Raw genomic sequence first — 22,927 nt, 5'->3', positions numbered from 1 at the left:
AATGCAAAGCACTGGAATGGTCACAACATGGTACTACCAGACACAATTTCCCGGATAATCATCACCAGAGACTTCCAATCAGCCTTTCAGGTTTAGCCCTCCTGCTAACCTGAACGTGGATGAAAGGATTTAAATGCGCAGCTCTTCTTGAGTTTGATATGTTATCGGACCAAATGGATTAAATTGTCACATTTTCCCACTGATTTACAGAAGAGTCTTTCCATGTAAGTCAATGGAAAATAGTCTTTTTGAGCCAAAAGGACATCACGTCACCTACGGACCCTGTAGTTGCACTTCCACTGTTTGGCCACTATGTCAAATTTGTTTCAAAGCCCGGGGCACTCTTTAGCATAGTGCAAAATATATCAATTTATGAAATAGATGGCTAGCCTGGCTAACGTGACCAAATCTCAAGATCTCAAGAACCGCCCATTCATTTTCTCGTATTTAAGACTTGTTTTCTGATCGCCCAGAGCTGTTTACTGGAAGCTACGAATGTCTATCAAATGCGTCTGTACGTAACTCAGCCAATTTTATCAATTAAACCAGATGCGTATGCTGAGCGACATTCATGTGTACAAGATGGCGTTGAGCGACTATTTGCCGTTTGTGCAAGACAAACATGAGGGAAGAAGGTAGTGCTATATGTGGACCCTCTACAGATATGTTTTTATAAAAAACAAAACACAGAGATGCGATCCGTAGATGTAAGCTTTAGTGTGACTCATAGACGTCGCCGTTGTCTTGCCGTCTTACCGTCCCTCCCCGTTCTGTGATTGGTTTCCTTGGTTTCGGATCCAGGGTATCCAGGCTTGCAAGCAGGCGAAATGAAATTGCGCACAAGCCAGCATTGGTATACCCAGGCTAACGTATGGCAAGGGGTAAGGGTAAAAAATGAGAAATAGCATTGGGCCTTGGTCTTGTTATCTACTGGGTGAATGCTTCAACAACAGTCATTTGAAACTCAGGAAGAATGTTTTCCACAAGCTGCAGGGACATAAACATCGTCATGTTGTATTTGCTCCGGTGTGAAAAGAGACTTTTCATCACCAAACCAACACACCAAGTTCAGCTCTAAAGGATGTCATCAAGGACAGTCTCCACAATCAGGGACACATTGATTTGCAGTGTGTGTGTGTGAGAAAAAGACACTCACAGCTTTTGCATTCAACAGAGGTGAACACCACATCAAGGCTATTCCTCCTCCTCATCATCATCATCCTGCCATCTTCTCTGTCACCAGCAGCATTTTCCCGTTTCACTAACTGACCTCCTTCTGATTAAGTAAACATTATCTAACGTTCTGTAATATCCCCAAAGTGTGTGTTTATCATCCGATCCAATCACTTTCTGCAGCTTTGAATTGTACTTGATTTCCACCGCAGGTAAAACTTTCTGTCTGTGTGCAGACTGAGAACAGAGGTGTGATTAAAGGGCAAAAAATGAATCTTTAAAAGATCAAAAACATATTAATGATGCATTTCTGATGATTGAGGGCCTGACATGTTGCTTTTGTTTAAGAAAACCTCTGTGCCAGCTATGATTTGAGTTTTTCTTAGTTATATTTCTCTTGGTCCACAGCCCAAAACTTGCATTAACACTCTCCGATGCAGGTGAAAACATAATGTGGCAGGTAATGTTAATCATGACGAGCAGACACCAACTTCTATAAGTAGGAAATGATTAATGTTCTCCAGGTGGTTCAGATGCAACACTACAGATGTGACTCAATCTAACTTCAAAAAATGAATTTAAAGTCACTACTTTAAACAGTGAATTCGGCTATTTGATGATTGCTGTCATGTCCTGTCAAGCAAGTGGAAGCGGTTGTTTTTGGTACCATTGAACATTGTTATCGTTTACCATGTATGTGTATGTGTATAGTTTGACCATGATAAACATGAAATTCTGTGACATTAAAAGCTGAGAAAAATTGTTCCAGGAAAAAAAAACGAAGAACCTTTATTGAGTCAAGGTACTCATGACTAAGAAAACAGTTCTAAAAATATATTACGTATGAATAAATGCACAAGAAACTCTGGTGTAATGTTTTTACACCTCGACGATACAGTAAAAACCACACAGGCACAATGAAGTAAATATGATACAAAAAAACAATGATTTTTTTTTCCCCCCAATAAATTAAGTTTATTTGTCAACAGTTGGTTTTACATTGTAGTTAGCAGGAACCATGCAGTCAAGCTCTTTATGGCCAATACTAATAATAAAGATTCCACATCACAGGTCACATACAGTTAAATAAACACAAACACCAAGCATTCCTCCCTCTGCATTTTACACCAAGGTTTCACACTTTTACATATATACACACGCTCAACTTGAACCTTGCTTGAAACAGTTTTTGTTTTTAATGTTATTTTTAGTTGCATGTTTTCATCACCTAACTGGGAAAGCAGTGGTTTTAATTAACAAAAAAGGTAGAAGTAGTAACAGTAGAGCAAGGCACACAATTATATTTGAAATATTTCAAACCCTATTTTGTCCTACACGCACACACCTGTCTCAACACCTGTCCCCAAACCCCAGTGTCACCGCTAATCATCATTTCAGGAGTTATCTAGAAAATAAAAAAGAAAAGAATACATGGTAGTGGTGTACATACAGTACATAACAGCAGTATTAATAACAGCACACATCCCAAACAACAGTCAACAATGCCTCCACAACAACACCGATTCAGCTTTTGCCAACTTTGGTTGTGTTGCATAGATAAAAAAAATCCCATCTGGTTTTTATTATTTCTCATTTCTGTACTCTGTTTGACCGTCAGTTTGTGGACGCTGCTGACAGCAGAGAGGGGCGAGCTTTTAATGAGAATGTACTCAGGTAGAGCTACAATTCACCTGAAATGATTCAATTATCGATTCAGAGCACAGTGACTTCTTCCACTGCGACTGCAGCAGGTATATCCTATAATTCACCACCAAACCTGCAAAATGATTCATTTTTAGAATCAACCAGGACCAAAGTATCTGTGCATCTTTCAAAGGCCTGAATGAGATGGTCTACCAAGGATTCGCCACAGCATCATCACCACTTCCTGCCTCCAGAGAAAACAAATGGTACATTCAGGTTCTTCTCATCAAGTCTGAACACTGAACACTAAGAAGTTGTACTTTTGACAGATGATACAGTGGTATATATCAATAACAGTGCTACCCAAGACAGCTTGACCTCGCCTTCGCCCAAATGTCTACAGAGGATTCAGCAAGCATTATGACTACTTCCCCCCTCTAAAATACACTAACTTTGAGCAATTATTGTATTTTCTTGTTAAGGAACTCAGAGGAAACAATACTGTCTTTGGAAAGGGGTCATACTCCAAAGGAGATGGCCTCTGAAAAGGCTAACATGGCTTTAAATGAGATGGTCTGTAGAGAATTCGACAAGGATTATCACTACTTCCTCCCTCTAACATATCACTACCTTCGAGAAATTGTTGCTAGCCTATAAACTTGGACAATTTAAAGTTTAAAACCAAGTGGTTAATACTAACTGTGCTGATTGGACTGGCCAAGAATGCTTGCAGAACACATTTTCTTGTTCAAGAACTTCCCTACAACATTTGAGGAGTCTTTGGACATGGGCCTGACTTCAAGGGTGATAGCCTCTGGAAAGGCGACCCCCAAGGCTTCAAATGAGATTGTCTGCAGAGGACCACCAGAGCATCATCACCACTTCCTGCCTCTAGAGAAAACCAATGGTAAATTCTGGTAATTCTCATCAACAAGTTGGAATCCCCAAAAAGTTGCACTTTAAACCCTGCCCTTCCCAAATGAGATCCACACAGGATTCACCAAGCATGATCACTACAAAGCTCAGAGTCATACGACAATGATAACTCCCAGGCTGTAGCGTGGTGCTGATACTACAGGATGACAAGAGTCTACCACAGTTACAACTGCAAATAGAGCTACTGTTTGTCACAGCGACATATTATGAATACTGACATCATCTATAGACATAGACCAGGAAGAAACATGCAACTTAGCTAACAGTTTTAACAGTGTGTGTATATAAGATAACAGGGTGTACACAACTGCAGCATTAAAACTGAGATACAGTAAAGAAGTCATGCAAGCTGGCTGAAGATTTGTTTGTGTCCAAGTGGTGGCAGAACAATACTGAGGTAAACTACAGGAGCAGAGGAGGAAGTGGAGGGACGATGTGGAGGACACAAGAGCTTAGAGGTTGCTCAAAGACGGACTTAGATCTACAGGTAAAAGTTAAAGCATTGGATACTGAATTACGGGTCTCTGCATGATGTGTGGTGAAACTTGATTAACCAATGAATGTGAGTCATTTCTTCCCCCTAGGGGTCCACATTTGCTTAAAGCAGCTTTAATTGCCAAATACAGAAAACTGTCATGAGAAGTGGTTTTACAAGATGCAGGCGAAACTGAATAGGTTTTGTTTTCATTCAGTCATTCAGTGTGACCCTGTGTTCTTATTTGTTCATTTTTTGCTTGGGAATGTTGATTATTTTCTCTTATTGTTGTTTGTTTCAAACATTTTGCAACAATTCAACTATGAGATTGGCAGTCGAATCAGGCTCCTTGGAGCGAATCGTCGACTATTCAGGGTCACCACTAGTAAAATCCAGCTGATTTCAGGTCACTTCAACACTGTTTCTCTACATCAGTCACATCCGAAACTTCCCTTACACTCATCTTTCTTGATTGTTTTATTTGTGCTGCTTGAATTGCCTGATGATGTATCTTACGTTGGCACAGTTTGAAAGTGGCGCATTTCAGCTCTGTGCCTCAAAATCAAACCATGAAACACCAAAACATATTTAAAATAATATAAAATAAAATGAGTAAAAAGATTCACTTAAAAAAAACATTTTGTTGAGTTGTTTAAACCAATTTTCATACAGCAACTGTAACTTTCAGACTCATTTATGAAATCTCTGTCAAATTGATTATTCTAATGTTGCTTCATGAAATATGGGATCTCACTGCAAAAAATAGATTTTTACCAAAACTTTTCTCATCTGCTTCACATCCATCGTGCAAACCGCTGGATCTTAAACTCAATATAATGCATTTGTAGCTCTAAACAGCAATGCTTATAGTCACATTTAAATGGTTGTTGGGTGTATTATTACAACATTGTTTTCTTCTGAGTTCTTAATTCTATGTATCGTCCATGGATTAAATCCTAAACCCTAAAGGCTGCGTCACAATCAGTCCAGTTCAACTATGAAATCGGACCGGGTGTAACTGTGAAAAGTTTAAATGAGTTGTGAGATATAACCCTGAAACTGCTGCATGAGTTTTCAGTCGATCCGTTCGGTTACAGCAGTGAGATTTGGGAGCTCAGACGTGTCAAAGAGAGAGAGAGAGACGGGGGAGGGAGATCGGCTCAGCAGGGAGGAGGTGGAGAGACCTCCCTTACAGCTGGATCCTGGAGGCTGCTGCTCCCAACACAGGAAGTCTCTGAATGGAGAGAGAGAGAGAGAGAGAGAGAGAGAGAGAGAGAGAGAGAGAGAGAGAGAGAGAGAGAGAGAGAGAGAGAGAGAGAGAGAGAGAGAGAGAGAGAGAGAGAGAGAGAGAGAGAGAGAGAGAGAGAGAGAGAGAATCAGAATCAGAAATACTACAATAATCCCAGGGGGAAATTATTCTTTTTGCTACGAAACTCCAAATATATATACTAAATATTTTTTTATACAAGATCAGAGAGACACAGGGAGGGAGAAAGAGGAAGATCTATTAATGTTTGTAAACGCACATTGTGAATTTATTCTGTCTTGCAGTATTTCTTTGCTGTTGTTTTTGCTGTTTAAATAACAGTTCTCTTTCATTCTGCTGCATCCTGCTTTCATGTCCGGGTTCAATTAAACAGGAATCAATGCAGAATAACATGAAAACATTCAATCTCTGTAACACAAAAATAATGTTAACGATATTATACATGTACACACACACACACACACACACACACACACACACACACACACACACACACACACACACTTTATTTAACAATAATGTAACTTTAGTATTGAAACATTTTTATTTACATTTAAGTTTTATCCAAATCAAATCAAATCTACAATAAAAAATACATTGAAATAAATACAAATTTTGCAAAAAGTCTTCCTGTGTCTATTCCTGTTTTGTATAGGTTTCTCTCCTGTGCAGTTTCCGCTGTCGTTTCAGATATGGAACTTTCCAAACATGAGTCAGTGATGAAACCTGAACACACACACACACACACACACACACACACACACACACACACACACACACACATACACACACACACACACACACACACACGTACACACACACACACACACACACACACACACACACACACACACACACACACACACACACACACACACACACACACACACACACACACACACACACACACACACTCCCTCTCTCTGGTGTGTTTTGCTGCAGACCTTCTGCTGTCTGGGTCACAGAGCACATCATGAGCCGCATTCACGATTGCTTTAATTGCACCTGTGCCTGTGTACCGTGTGTGCTTGTGTGTGTGCGTGAGACTGTGTGTGTGTGAGAACAGGTGGGCTAGACTGGGGCACGCCATGGGGGTCAGGACCATCTGTATGCATCACCAATATGATGTGTATGTGTGTGTCCTTTGTCGTGGGTTTACATGCCTTGTGTGTGTGTGTGTGTGTGTGTGTGTGTGTGTGTGTGTGCAGAGCTTGATGCACTTTCATGTGTGTATTTCTTTAATTGTAAGTGTGTATGCATGTTTGTCCTCTGGTGTGTGTGTGCATGTGCATGTGTGTGTGAGTGTGTGAACAACATGTCTGTCTAACCTGCAGCTGTTGGGCTGTCAGCTTCTACCTGGACTCTCATGCCCTGCCCTCAGGTGTGTGTGTGTGTGTGTGTGTGTGTGTGTGTGTGTGTGTGTGTGTGTGTGTGTGTGTGTGTGTGTGTGTATGTGTGTAGTATGTGTGTGTGTGTGTGTGTGTGTGTGTGCGGGCGTATGGGGGCAGTAGGTTTTACTTAGCCCTGGAGGCACCCATAGGGCGGCCACATCACACAGACATCATACACACAGACACACAGACACACACACACACACACACACACACACACACACACACACACACACACACACACACACACACACACACACACACACACACACACACACACAAACACACACACACACACCTGATTGTGTGAGTGATGGCCTTTGTTCGTGTTGTGCAGCTTCCTGGTTTGATTTGAGTTTAAAAATAGAAAAGATGATGAAAAATCAAAACAGATTCACTACTTTTGTGCCGCCTGGATCATCATCATCTTTTTGAAATAACGTAATAATTCATGGGAACGCTGGACGAGAATCATTTCATTTGAAATATTGATGAAACACAGGAGCCATCTCTCCATCAGTGTTCCTCTCTGTGTGCCACAATTCGAGCAAAGTGAACAAGGCTGACAAAGAGTTCTCCAAAGATTTGTCAAACATTTTTACATATAATCCTCAAACATAAAGGAGGGGCTGAACCTGACGCTGATTTGATTAAATGTAACGGGCCCCTGGGCACAGACATGTCAGAGGCCCCCCACTCTAAATATAAGACACCTAAACTAAAAGAGTCGACTTTTAGTCGTTTTTGTAGTCATTTTGTTTCTCTTTGTGCACATTTTACATCCATTTGTAGTCGCATTTTGCATCTCTTTATGGTGTTTTGCATCTATTGTTAGTCATTTTGCATCTTTTGTGATTATTGTTCATCAATTTCTAATCATTTTGCATCTTAGCGGTGGTTTTGCATCTATTTTTAGTCAATTTACATTTCTACGTCGTGTTTTGTTTCTCTGAGATCATTTTACATCCGTTTTTTAGTAAATTTGTGTGTCGTTGTCAAAATGTCTCTATGTGGTTGTATTGTGTCTATTTTCAGTCATTTAGCATCTTTTCATGGTTGTTTTGCATCCCTCTACTATTTTTTAATAGTAATTTGTCATCATTTTGTGTTTTTTTCAGCAACATTTTATATGTCAGGGCCCCTGACTTTACGGGCCCCTGGGCCTCTGTCTGGAAGACCCGTTCAGTAATCCATCCATGATCACAACAAGAACAATGTTTTTTTTCATGTCATGTTGTAAATCGCAGCTTGTTTGCTGCAAATGAGGTGAAACCCTGAATGACATGAGCAGCACTTTGTTTTCAGTTCTGACTTTCTGTGATTAGTTCATTAGTACAGAATCTGAGAGGAGAACACAGCCAAACCCAGTTCAGTAATCACACCACTGATCGATGAATATGTGTGTGTGTGTGTGTGTGTGTGTGTGTGTGTGTGTGTGTGTGTGTGTGTGTGTGTGTGTGTGTGTGTGTGTGTGTGTGTGTGTGTTAACTCACTCTGACGGTCCTGGTCCTGGAGGTGGGCGGTCTCACTGAGGCTTGTGCTGTTATGGTGGCATGATTGACAGCTGACTGAGAGCTCACCTGAGAGAAAATAAATAAAAAGAAAGACAGATGAAGTAAGTGAATGGAACAGAAAAGACAGATATCAAAAGAAAGACAGAGTAGAGCAAAAGATGGAGAAAACGACAGAGGAATTGTTTTGTTGCATGAAGGCAGATACATGACACAGCTGAAAATGAGAAAACACTTTTGTTTTTATCAGTGAGAGCGAGAGAGAGAGAGAGAGAGAAAGAGGGGAGGCGTAGGATGGCGAGCAAGCGAGCAAAGAGAGACGCAAACAAGAGAAGAGAGAGAAGAATAAATCAAAACGGCATTATCAGGCTGAAACGTTGTTTGTCTTTGTTTTCTAATCGGCTTGTTCTTTCTGTGAGCCCAAACTGATGAAAAGTTGCAAATTAAAACAACGAGCATCAGGCCGAAAACAATTCTCTCCACAGCTCCACCCGCTCTCTTAATTGGTTCACGACTAATCGCTTTGTAAAGACTCGTGTAGCTATTATCCCTCCCCACACATCCACCAACACTACAAACTTACACACACAAAAACAGACACAGACATGCATGTGCAGTCGTGCTTACATGCACACACACATGCCAGCCTGACTGCACGTGTTAGTGAGCACAGCTTTGTCTTCTGTTTGATGCTCTTTTAATGAATTTAGAAGCTAATGAGCAAACTATCACACATCAGCACAGAAATGCTGCTGTCGAGGAGAAAGGTGAGAAACCTCTTAATCCTCTGTTGTTAATATCTAAAATAAAGAAAAATCAATACAAAACATATAATATTGATCACACACATATATTTAAAAATTCAAAATGTAAACTCTTGAAAAAATGAGAAAACAAGACCCTCAAAAACACATGAATAAAAACATGAAAAATGCATTAAAACTATCTTGCTGAATGAAAAAAATAAAAACAATTTAAGAACCAGAAAAAAAATTAAAAAAAATAAATGTAAAAATAAAACTTTAAAAATACAAAAATAGTATCTCAAAAATGCAACAACTAATCTAATGCCGCATTCAGACTCTGCAACAAAGCAGAGTTTAAATGCACTTTTCCTTCTCAACGAAACTACTGATGACAGCAATTCCACTCAAATAAACTGATTTGATAGTTTTTCTGTGATAAATGGTGTTGTGTCATCGAAATAGTTCATTCTGTACACAACTTTATTGCTGAACTGATGTAATTAGCACTGAAGTTGTGACTAGTGGGCCAGAAATCTGTCCACCTGAAGATTTTGTGCCACTACGGTGCAGTAAAAGTCATATTTAGGCTTCTGATAGTACGGAGGACATGTATTCCACATTAACATGCACCATGTGTAAAACAACTCCAGGCTGCTCTGCACTGGATCAAAAAAGAAACATCCTCTTCAGCTGAGTAAAAGTTGATAATAAACAGAGGAGGTAGCAAGGTTGCAGCAGAGAGGATAAAAAAAAAGAAAAGAAAGCATTTGCATAAGGAAATAGAAAACTTAGAAAGAGCACAAACGCTAATTCAGCGATGAAATGAATTGAACGATCACTGCTGGGCGAGGGGAAGCTCTTAGCTGATGAATCCTAATGAAATCTGACTGATAGTAATTATGCTGATGTTGTTCTGTGGACCTTAACCTTTTAACTGAAAAAAGTGAGAAGTCTGCAGATCCCTCCTTCCATTAACACCTGAGGGAGGAGAGAGAGAGGAGGCAGGGGAGGATGGAGAAGCGGGAAGAGGAAGGAAGGAGGTGATGATGATGATGAAAAAAGGAATAGAGAGGAGGAGAAGAAGAAGAAGAAGAAGAAGAAGCATGAGAGGGAGGTAGAAGATGAGAAACTAGAAATCAGGGGGGTGTAGGGGAAGATGAGGAAGGTGACTGTGAGGAAATAAGACAAGAAAACAGAGGAGGATAAGTGTGAAGCGGAGAGAAGGAGAGGAGAGAAGGAGAGAGGAGGAGGAGGAGGAGGAGGAGGAGGAGGAGGAGGAGGAGGAGGAGGAGGAGGAGGAGGAGGTTACGCATATCAGCACCTCTCACGTCCGTCCGGCCTTAGAAATGGAAATGAGAGAAACGCACACGGGCCTCATTACATTCATACCACTGAGGGGCTCGGCTCAGACTAATACCTGGAGTAGAGAGGTGAAGTGCGGTATCAAGGCCCTGTATAATGTCCTGAGATAGCAGATCGGGCTAATACATGGAACACTAACCTGCTTCTCCGCTGCTGTCTTTGCTTCCTGCTGCGAGCCGCTCCGCCCTCTCCTCCCCTTCTCCTCCTCCTGCTTCGCCTGTCGAGCAGCGTGTACCTCTCCTCGCCTCTCCCCCTCCTCCTCCTCCACCCTATCTGCCTCTCTCATCGTTGAGCAGTTAATTTTGGGATTAATACGCGTGGCGGTGGTGGCTGGCTCTTTTGAGGGATTTGTAGCGGAGCTGCAGACACTTATCTTGGTCATTACGGCGCCCATATTGGATTCAAGCGTTTTAGTATCTGCCAAACATTCGGCTGCGGAGGAGTCTATCGGGGCGACACGCGCCCGGGGATTAAGATAAGGAGGCCCCTCATTACGACTCCTCTCCTCCCACGGCGCGCTGACACTCGCAGTGGCCACGACTTCTCCTCCAGCAACATCACAGAGGAGGTACGGGTCGTCACCTCGCTTCTCTTCCTCGGTGCCAGAGGACATGGGAGGAGGAGTAGAGGAAGGGTTGTCAGCTCCTGGTGTGGAGCCGGGCCCCTTGAGAGAGGCAGAGGACTTGGAAAAAGAGCCGCGACGAGGCTCCAGGAGACGAGAGAAGGAACTTTCTAGGTGATCCTCTTCAACTGACACAAATTCCTTTGAGGGAGACAGATAACTCAGACTGTCTCCTGGTTTGGAAGAATTGTTTGGTAAGTTAGCGAGACAGTTGTCCAGCTCATAGCCAGTGTCCACGTTTTCCTTCGGCAAGAACCGCGATGGTTTCTTGGTGAGCACCATGCTGTAGCAGAGAGGCGGGCCCAGATAAACCTCCTCCGTGCACGCTGCAAACAGGGTCTCCTCATCCCTGATGTCGGGGCTGGGGGGCAGGGAGAGAGAGGGGCTGGTCGACTTCAAATCAAGAGCATATACGTTGTTCTTGTTGGAGTCGAAGCCAGGAGATGAGCGGCGGGAAGAGGGAGCCGAGCTCGATGTCTGGCGCCTGGTGCTCGTGAACAGATCGGGGCTCGGGCTATGGGTGTAAGATGGGATGCTGTAGGGCTCCGGAGAGGTGCCCTTGTCCTCGTCGGAGCACTGGCTGACCTCGCCGCAGTCGCTGTCATGGGAGCTTAGAGACAGGTAGGAGTAGAAGTCTCCCTTACGCAGGTTGAGAGGCCGGTGGGAGTGTTCGAGGACCTGAATGAGGAGGAAGGAGAAAGTCTGTGTTGTTTTTCCTGATCTGAATTAGAGATTGTAAAACACTTTATGAATAAAACAGATTCGACCTGACTCCGTTTGACTGTTTATCTGATTGTGAACAAGAATAAAACTAATGAGACCCGCTGGAATAAGTTCTGCTTCAATTTGATCCATTATTGTTAAAATAAATATAATTTTACATTATTTCGGTTCATTTTATTTTACTTTTAATTTGATATATACCTAACTCACACTGTCTTGGGTATGTACAAGTTATATTTTACACCAAACCATCCAAAAAAAACATCAAGCGTTGAATTTGCATATTTAAAATGTCTGTGTGTTTATTTATCATTTTGACACTTTTACAAGAGGAGCAAAGTTTTCTGCCTGATTTCTTTTTAACTTTTCAGAAATAAAATGACGTCTAAACACTGATTAGCTTTTAGATTACTTCACTCGCAGAAGATACTGAAGAAAATTTCAACTCATTACATCCTAAAAGTTATGATCTGTGATGCGATTTATTGAATTACTCCAACTCACTGAACAAATTAACTCTGCTAACTTTTTGCTACTTTTTTGGATTCATTTCCCCTCAAAATGTACAGAATATATATGAGGTCAAACAAGATTTCATCCATTTATTATCAACATCTGCAGCCATATTGAACTGTTATTTTAATGTATGTTTCATTAGGGTTTTTGCATTTGCAATGTACCTTGTCTCTGATGTGTGCTAGCGATGCAGGACCTTGATCTCGGATAGACCCGCTGTTGTCCGTCTGGTTCAGTTCTTCGGGCTGATTCTCTTTGGTCTTCAGCGCCAGGGCAGTCATGTCGATAATCTCCATGACAAAGTCGTGCACGTTTTCTTTCTCACCCTCATCTATGCCGCGTGGACGGAGAGAGGAGGGCGAGGACAGGTGGCTGCAGCAGGATGAGGAGTGAGAACTGCGCCGCTTTTTGGGAGGTAGGGACGATTCTTTGTCTCTGACTTCCCTCCTCGTCTCCTCCGTCACAAAAGACGAGAATTTGAACTTCTCCTGACTGGTGATGGCCTTACGTCCCCCGGCCGCTGCACGACTATGTAAGGCATTGTGGGATCTGCAGTCCTCAACAGGCGAGAGGGAAGGAGGCGATGGAAGGGAGCAGCTGTGGCATGGCAACTCCCCTCTCAGCTGTCCCACTAAAGAGGAAGCACGCTTGGACAGGAAGGGGAGGAGCTCGCAGGATGGTGACGGAGAAAGCTGCTGCATTGAGTTTGATTCTGTCTTCACTATCAAGTCGCTGACGTCCTGAATGGACTCTCCCGTTTTGACAAACACATAAGACTCCCTCAGAGACTCTCCTTTCTTTGTGAACACGCTCGACTCCTCTCGGAGGAGCTCGTCGTCCTCGTCTTTCCCTTTCAAACAGCTGTGGTCCACATTTCCGTTCTCCACGTCGTCCACAAATTGGCTGATGTAGCTCCTTGTTGCGTTCCTCCGGTTCTCCTCCATTTCTTCATGTTCTTTCTTATCTCTTTTCGTTTGGTTGTTGCCACTATTAGTGTTGGTTTCCATTAATTTTAAACTGCTTTGAAAGCAGTGCTGCTCCTTGTTCTGAGGGAAGGAGGTGAAGGTGGAGGACAGGTTGGTCCCACACTGCAGCTCGTCCCCTAGGCCCGCCTCTGTTTTAGAGGAAGAAGACGAGGTCCGAGGACATCTGATCCAACTCTGCAGCTCCCTCTTCATGTATTCCAGCCCCAGGACGTAAGACCCTTCCATTTCCTCTTCATCGTCATCGTCCTCATCATCGTTACCAGAGGAGACACCACTCAACCTGTCCTCCTCTTCGCCCTCTTCGTCCCGAACACAGAGTTCCTCCTCAGTGAGGGTGAGCGTGGAGGAAGACAGGAGGTCACTGTCATCCTCGTCTTCGTCTGTGCACGCTGACTTACAGGAGACGTTCACCACCAGGCTCAGACTCGCCGCATCTGCCTCATCCAACCGGCTGTTTCCGTGGCAACTTTTCCTATAAGAGCTTGAGTTGGCGTTGGCTGCCACCGTGGGATCAAGGAAGAGGTGGTGTTGATCTCTGAGCGTGGCGAAATCTTCAGACCCCAGAGACGAGTCCTCAGTGCTACTCAGCTCCGTCAGAGATGCTGTTGCAGAACTCTCGTTGATCAAGGATGGCGGTCCTTTCCGCGAAATCCCGGAAATGGGGGAGTGACGACCACCGAGAGAGGGTGATGCTGGGAGTCTGCGCTGCTGCAGGGAGCTACTCCGAAGCGCCATGTCGGAGATGCTGCGGGTTATCTTAACCTCAAGAGGACTCTGGATGTTCTCCAGGCGCTGGAGGAGATCGAGAGTTCGTCGGCTCAGCTCTCCAGAGGACGGCTCTCCTCGCACACTTTCATCATTCTCCTCCTTTCCTGGTTCACCTCCTTCCACATCTCTGCTCTGCCCCAGGTCCAGCTCCCCGAGGCTGGCAAGGCTGCCTCCAGTGTCTTCAGTGCAGCGACACGGTACCAGGCAGCTCTCCAAAGAGGCGCTGCGGTGCAGCTGGTCTTTGGAGGGAAATAACTCCATGCCCAGAGCCAGGAGGGACTCCAAAGAGGAGCCCTGAGATAAGACGGGAAGTGTCTCCTCTCTGTCAACTTTGAACTCTTTGAAGTTACAGCGGGACGTAAAGGTTTTGGAGGAGTCTATGCTGTGTCTTCCTGCCTCGACTTCAGAGTCGGAGTCGGCAGGAGTCAGGATTCCATGCCTGTTGACTAGGATCTCAACCGCCTCCCCTCCTCCTCCTCCTCCTCCTGCTCCTCCTCCTCCTCCTCCTCCTCCTCCTCTCCTGTGCCTCCTCCTTTTCTCCTCCTCTCTGTTTCTTCTGCATTCACCTCTGAGTTCATCCTTCCTCCATCCTTTCTCCTTCATATTCTCCTCTTTCATGGTTCTTTGGTTGTACCTGCTCACCTCGTCTTTCTGCAAAGCCAAACAACTCCCTTCTACAGCTTCATACTTTCTCTGCTTCTTTTCATCATCTTCCCCCTGATTCTCTTCTTCCTCTCCCTGGATTTCAGAGTTTGACATCGTCGTCTCTGTATCTCCTGTGTCACTAACTATCCCGCTCTCGCTCTCTGACCGGCGGCTGCTCGCCGACTGGCCGCTTCCTCTGCCGCTTTCCCTCTCACTATCCCGGCATACAATCGTTATGTCTTCTCCTTGGCTGTTTGACATCAACCCTCCCAGGAGGTCCGGGAGGGATTCGACGGAGGAGAATGACGAGTCCTTGCTCAGGCTCTTCAGCAGGAGGTGCTGTTTCCGTTTTCCTGATTTGGTTTTGTGCAGCAAGGAGGAAGTGTGAGGAAACTGAGGCTGCCTGTATAATTCCACACTGTGGAGGCTGTACACCTGATAGATGTTATTGTTGTTTGGGTGAAGAGTTTGGGAAATCACATTGGGCTGAACATCTGATGAGGATCCACCCCTCATATGGGACATCGTCTCAGGACTCTGACTGGTGGGGACACCGGTTTGAATCCAATCGAGTTGATTCCCATTGGACAGAACGCTGTCCAAAGGCAGGTTTGGTTCTGGGGGGAGGCTGTGCACCAGGTCAGGCTCTGGTGCTTCTTGTGGCTCTAGTTCTGTGATTGTCATATCGGTTTCATCCCACTCCCAGGAGTCATCCGGTGGCGGTGCTACTGGACCAACTGGGACCGGGCTGATCTGGTGGAGGTCGACTAGACCCGGTTCCAGAACGCTTCCAGGAACCTGCAGACAAAAGGGAAAATGTTAAAGATGAGTTTTTCCCACTTAATTTTAGCCCCATATATATGTATATATACACTTAACAGTATGTGTTTTGTATTGTCCATATGTGGAAAAAAAGATAAAACTAAAGAGGAAATATTGTTCAGCAAGTATAAAGGGAAATCCCGTCGGCTCAAGCTCAAACGATGGACCCACAACGTCCGATGTTTTAATCCTGCTACATGTCTAACCCTCTTCTCTCTCTCTCTTTTTGCTAAAAAGAAGTATCTTACAAAAGACACAAGCGCACTCTGAATGAACCTTGTCATGACTGCAGCAAATAAAACAAATACAACGTGCATCAAGGGTCACAACTGATCCTTTATACTGTGGTGTGCATGTACTTTATGCACTGCTGTCATAAATGTCTGTATTGTACATTAAAATGTTCCCCAGCTTAGATGTGGTCTACATTCATTATGTTTCAACAACTTTAAAATACATTCATTTCAAATCTCTGACGACACTTTGAACACATCTCATTAAAAACATGAATTATTTGAGTACAAAGTATATAAAACATCACCACACCACCATATCCTGCACAAACTCCGGAACATCTGGTCTAACAGTAAGCGGAGGTATACCCTGACGTGTTTCTGGAGTCTGTGTGGGAAACCAACAGCACTGTTTGACTGGGAAATATGTCTGCTCTGCTTCTCTGGCAGGTGACCAACAACATTTTAGAGTTATTTCCCTGCTTTTAAAACTCTGTTTGTGAAGTCGCCAGACCCCCCCAAGACACTTCCCGCCTCTGTCCAGGGTCATAAAAACAGCTACAATTCAGCTGTAAACTGTTACAGAATCATAGAAATGAGATAAATTACAGATATAAATTATATACAAGGTTTTCATGGGTCATCAAATACTCGATTTGATTGGATTAGGCTGATTGATAGCCTCTCCTCTCAGCGCTGAATGTGTTTTTGAATGCGTCTGCAGTGGCAAAACCCAGTTCAGTCATTACCCCCATCTCCCTTATCAGCACAAGGGGAATAAACACAAATCTAATAGAAATTCATTACACAGAGCTACATCCACACACACTCACACACACACACACACACAGAGCCAACTAGTTTATTAGATTAATAGGCTATGAATGGCTAATACGAATTACCCCCCTCTCTTGTTAACGAGACGCGGAGCAATTTGTATAATTATGTCTGTGGAAGGGAAGAATTCCTGTGTCTAAGCATATTTTTAGACAGCCGAGCTTTCTGAAGGCTTTTGATTACGTATTTACTTTGGGGTTTTCAGCTTCGTGCTCTTTCTCTCAGAAGTCGTTTTTGAATAATTCATCGCTTTGTTCCACAGCGGAATAATTTGTGTTGAGATTTATGAGCAATTGCTTTGGGGGTGGGCTGATTTTTAACTCTTTTCTTTTTTTAAATGATCACAGAATGTGTTCTGTCAGAGTCGGCGTGTCAGCGCGTCGCTCTCTCAAACGGAGGGCCAGAGTCGAGGCGATGCTCTCTCTGAAAGGGACACAGGAATTCCAACATGTCTTTTTAAAGAGTTTGGTGCCAAAGACAAGACACACAACATCTATACTGCCTCAGTGCTTGATAGCACAAAATAAAACATTTCATGCACTTTAAATGATAATGGAGAGCTGTTCTTCTTTAACAACAACACACTTACAGACTGGATCCTCAGGATTTTGAATTACATTAAACTTCCATTTGAACCATTTGGCCTCACATTAAGCTCTCTGAAAGGAAGAAATAAGTACGTCCTGTTTCAGGAATGTCTTGGCATTTCCAGATATTTCTAAAAGTTACATATACCTTCATTATCCATCTTCTTGGATCCTCTAAAAACAATATAAATCACTACTAGTTAAACATGAATTAAGCTTATTCTCTTTCTTTCTGAGAGTGAGATGAGAAGATGCACATTAGAAGTGCAGAGACAGGAGACTATTGGCGTAGCTTAGCATAAAGCCTGGAAACAGCTAGTCTGGCTCAGTCGCCCAAGATCTGCCGACCCACACGTCTAAAGCCTGCAGTTGAAAACAGCCTGGTGCAGCGACAGTGTTCAGCTTCCTGTAGTCTTGTGAGGTCACCAGGTTTGGCACAATGAAGCCTTTGCAGAGAACAACATTTCAATTTAACAACCCGTTAAGTTGCAGTGGTTCAAGCCACATAAGTGATGGACAAAACAACATACAGAGGATTTATGTATGCCATCACTGGGCTTTTCAACTGCACACCCATCTGCCCACCGCCGTTCACCAAGTAGTTTGGTTGCCTAAACTTTACCAAATATTTTTTTCATGAATTCACGTTAACTATGTTTTCCTAGTGTTTAAAACATTCCATCGGTCACCTGTCTTAGAAACAACAAGATCATCCAAAACATGCAGACGTCACATTCAATCTTAAAAGGTACGCGCAGACGCCCCATTAAATCTTAAAGGTATAAACACACACGCAGACCTCCTATCCGGTCTTAAAGTTATACAGGCAGACGTCCTATCAAGTCTTAAAGGTGTATACATGCAGACGTCACATCCGGTCTTAAAGGTATACAGGCAGTTGCCCCATCATGTCTTAAAGGTATATACACACACGCAGACCTCCTATCCGGTCTTAAAGGTATACAGGCAGACGTCCTATCAAGTCTTAAAGGTGTATACATGCAGACGTCACATCCGGTCTTAAAGGTATACAGGCAGACGCCCCATCATGTCTTAAAGGTATATACACACACGCAGACCTCCTATCCGGTCTTAAAGGTATACAGGCAGACGTCCTATCAAGTCTTAAAGGTGTATACATGCAGACGTCACCTCGGTCTTAAAGGTATACAGACAGATGTCCCATCAGGTCTTGGAGGTATATACATAAAGACGTTGCATCCTGTCTTAAAGATATATATACACGCAGACGTCACGGCCGGTGTTAAAGGTATATACACACAGACATCCCATCAGGTCTTAAAGGTATATACATGAAAACGTTCCATCCTGTCCTAAAGGTATATACACGCAGACGTTGCATCCGGTCTTAAGTGGTTAAAGGGTTCATCCTCTGGGAATAAGGAGTGGATTCAATCATTTCATGTCCATCTGCCTTAAGACAAGCTGATTAACATGAGAAACGTGAAAATAAATAGTTTATAAAGAGCGTTCCTTCCTGTGGCTATACTCACATGAACATTATCAGAGGGTGGTGTTTACAGCGGCTCCACCTCTCTCTGTTTACTGCCTTAATCGCAGCTGGTGACAGTGTTTGTGTGTGTTTGTTTGTGTGCATGTTTTTTGGGGGTTGAAAACAGGAAACTTTTTTCCATTAGCTCTGGTTTGACTGCTCCCATTTGTTAGCATAGCATCTGCTGGAAGGCCCAAGGAGAGTGCAGCTATCTAGCAGCGTCTGGGTGATTATTCATGTGCCTGCGCTCCTCCAGGAGCTGCTACTGCTGCTCGAGCTCTCTGCTGGCTCTCCGCTGTACGAGTTGTCAAAGTGCTGAGGGAGCCCAGCGTCACCGGTCTGATTCAAAATGAATAGAAGCGCGCAGATAAATCACCTCTCCATGCAGAGTGGAGGAGCAGACAGGCTGCTTTGAATGTAATTGCAAACGGTGAATGAAAACCACCATATGCTGCTCATAACTCCGCTCTAAAATATATTTCATAATCGCGAGGAATGTGTTCTAAAATATAATTTCCATATATTACATTCGACTTACAGGTATAGTTGGTGAAACTTCACCCCCACAACACCCTGCAGCTTTAATTTAGACTCATTTACATCCGATCAGAGATAAAACTGGATCATTCATTGGCTTTGTGAACAGTTTACACATCTCATAACAACACCTCTGATAATAAATCCCATGTTCATATAAACCTGAACACTTCAGATCAAGATGTCCCACAACAACTCATTCCCAAATCAAATCTGGTGTAGATATTCATAATCAGGATGAATCTTAAAGGATTGTGGGAAATGTGAACATGAAAACATTAAAATCACTCTCATGTCTAAGACAAGACGCTACAAGCTTTTTTCAGACTGGTGGAAATCATTTGCATATTTAAACATAACATTTCAGAAAACTTGTAATATAATAAACAACAGTCTTAATGTCAGTAATGAACTGGGATAGTGCCATGGCGATATCTGTTTCCACATATTCCTCTCTATATTCTGAAGGTTATTCACCGTCTCATTTACACAACATTTGATTCATAAAAACATGCAAAAATTCTGATTCATGGAGTGATAACAAGAGCAAAAAACTTTGAACCTCTGAACAAAAAGAAACAAGAATTTTGAACCTGGCTTTATCCAACGATCACATTTCTGTTCTGGAAATGGATGAAAAGCAGCTATTATAATATTAACATAATGCCTCGTTTGCATATTTAAACATAACATTTTTGAAAACTTGTAATACAAAAAAAAAAATTTGTCTTAATGTCAGAAATCAACTGTGGAAGTATCACGGTGATATATGTGAGTTAGTGTCTCCCCTTACATGAATGTGTGCGTTCTTTTCTGCTGTAAAGTTGGCCTTTTTAAGACGCGGGTCTCTGGGGATTCACTGTGTTTTGGAGCATTCGAAGAACTGCAGTTTTTGATGCGTTGGCTTCATTTTTCAGTACTGTACATTGCTGCTTGCTTTCCTCTTGAGCTAACAATGACATTTGTGTTGTTTGACGTTTGCTACGAAACATAGATGGAGATTCTTTATGGAGTATTTCAGGTTATTTCAGTGTACGTGATGATTTATTATTATTATTATTATTATTATTATTATCCTTATTATTATTATTATTATTATTATTATCCTTATTATTATTATTATAATTCATTGAATCCAAAATGTCAAAAGTCAAATGTCTTGTTTGGTCCAAATGAACAGTTTAAAAACTTGATTAATTAAAAGAATTGTTTCCGTTTTAAAAAAACATCCGACTGGGTTTTAAAGAAAATCTCTGATGTCTGATAATGACACACACACACACACACACACACACACACACTCACACACACATTTGCAAAAGTTGTATCATACATGCAGAAACAATTACACACAAACATCGGCCAGTTGAAGCCTGCACACTAGTAGCTGTTTATACGCAAGCAAGCAGACTCATTTACACAAACACTCTCTCAAACAAAAACACACACACACACACACACACACACACACACACACACACACACACACACACACACACACACACTGACACACACACAGAAACCAGGAGAGGACAATCGTTTTATCACTGAGCAGAAGTGTTCATTTATAAGCTAAACCAGCCAGATATATGCCTCTCTGGTTCTTTCTTCCTCTGCACTTCATATTCTCTCTCTCCCTCTCTCTCTCTCTCTCTCTCTCTCTCTCTCTCTCTTTATTCCACTCCCATCTCCAGGAGAAGTGAAATTACTCTCCAGCCAGGCAGCGAGGTCAGAGTGTCTGGCCTCTGTTATTTGTCTTCTCCTCTTCTACAATGTGTGTGAGAGTGTGTGTTTCTTTGTGAATGTACAAGAGAAAGAGAGCGAGAGAGAGAGAGAGAGAGAGAGAGAGAGAGAAAAGAGAGAGAGAGAGAGAGACCCACTCAAAACAGCATGTATCGTTGAGCAGAATTAGTCTGATTCTCGCTCATTAACAACACACATAAATGAGCCGTATTATCCCTCAGTTTAAGGTCCTTTTGATTTTTTTTTGATTCAATTTATTTTAGTTCAACACAAATTTTTTTTATCCCTGCAGAAATAAACACACAGACAGTGAACTACAAAACAATAACGCGACAAATCTTATACTTCTGGTTATTGTTGTTCTGTAAAAACTCAAACTGGCCGTCAGAGACAAATCATTTTCATCCAGCTGTTTTAATATTCTACTTCACAGTTAAAGAGAAGACATTTACACTGATGGCAGAGGCTACCTGCCCATCATCTCATCTAATCACACGGACCACATTCACACACACATGTGCTGCACGGAGGCGGTTTGGGGTTCAGTGTCTTGCCCAAGGACACTTAGACATGTGGACAGCAGGAGCCGAGGATCAGAATTATGTGCCAGTGCCTGCATTGGTGTTTTTGCTTATTACGTTTTTTTCAAATGCTTCACATGTCTAAAATCTGCACAACCTGAGCTTAAAGGTTATGTAAGTAATTAAACCATAATAATTGATTACAAATATTGAAATTGTGTCAAAAAACAACAACAAAAAATATAAAAAATGTACAAGATGAATGCATAAAATATCCAAATGATTTCTAAATGTAGACACATAAACGAAATATTTTTTAACACTGTGGTTTTGCACGCAATGTAGTGTAACTCGATGATGTCACCAGGAGGGTCCAGCGTGATGACGGAAGCCTCAGCTTAAAGGGTTAACTTCTACGCCACAGCCATCCTCTCTTTCTCTCTCACCTTCCCTTCTTCCCTCTCGTCTTCCTCAGCTCTTAACACATCGCTATCTGTCAATTAACTGCAGGAAATCAATAAACTGTCCCTGTGAGTGTGTGCTCTCACAATGACACATGTCTCTACATGCATTTATGTAACACACTAAATGTATTTATGTCAGCGTCACTATGTGTGTGTGTGTGTGTGTGTGTGTGTGTGTGTGTGTCTGCTTAAAAGATTTTTATGCATATGCACATGAGTGTGTCTGTTTATGTGTGTCTGCAAAACCCTTGACCTGATATTGAAATGCACTCCTTCCTCGTCTCTATAGAGCCATATTCATCACTATTAGAGCTCCGTAACAGCTCCATTCTGCTGCAGCTCACTCCAGCTGAATAAAGCACTCGTCTCTCTCTCTCTCACTCTCTTTCTCTCTCTCTCTCTACTGCCTCGTCCGGCCTGTGCAGCCTGAGCGATATTTCTCTGAATACCCCCAATGCTTCGGTCTTTCACATCCTCAGACGAGCTGCACGTGTGTTGAGCTGTCTTCTCAGTACCTGAGACGCGGAACGCGCGCCTGTTCGCTGGATGAAGATTTTTCTAATAAGACAAACCGTTTGGCGACGTGCCGTTATGGCAGCGGACACGCGTGGCGTCCTGATATGCAAACTGTCAAAGTGTTCAAATCTCATTTGCCAAGTTTTTTGTTTGTTTGTGGCGGAGGTGGCAGAGGAAACATTGCTTCTGTGACGCTGATCGCACCGGAGAACTAACAGATTAGTTTTTTTATCAACTGGCTGCTTTGTGGACTGTTTCACTGACTCAGAATGGAGCCGTCACGTGAAGCTTCAGCCTCTGTCGGCTTTTTAAAAGTCTAAATGGAAACAGATCGTTTTGCTCTGACAGCAGCAGAGCAGCGGGATGGAGATGACAGTCGTCTGGTTGGA

The 22,927-nt window shown here is 42.8% G+C and overlaps 1 protein-coding gene across 1 annotated transcript in view; it reads right to left on the bottom strand.

Moving 5' to 3' along the window:
* Positions 1–4,878: 4,878 nt before the first annotated feature.
* akap6 (A kinase (PRKA) anchor protein 6) overlaps positions 4,879–22,927 on the bottom strand; it is a gene marked incomplete at its 5' end in the record, with an annotated part of 211,246 nt that continues 193,197 nt past the window's right edge. The window contains 4 exons of the mRNA XM_083924631.1: positions 4,879–5,462; positions 8,380–8,466; positions 10,645–11,805; positions 12,531–15,563. Of these exons, the coding sequence (XP_083780757.1) occupies positions 5,418–5,462; positions 8,380–8,466; positions 10,645–11,805; positions 12,531–15,563 (4,326 nt within the window). The 3' untranslated portion in view covers positions 4,879–5,417. The remainder of the gene's footprint in view (positions 5,463–8,379; positions 8,467–10,644; positions 11,806–12,530; positions 15,564–22,927) is intronic.

Source organism: Echiichthys vipera, assembly GCF_963691815.1.
Source record: "Echiichthys vipera genome assembly, chromosome: 12".
NCBI lineage: Eukaryota > Metazoa > Chordata > Actinopteri > Perciformes > Trachinidae > Echiichthys > Echiichthys vipera.
This window is presented reverse-complemented; position numbering and strand designations above follow the sequence as displayed.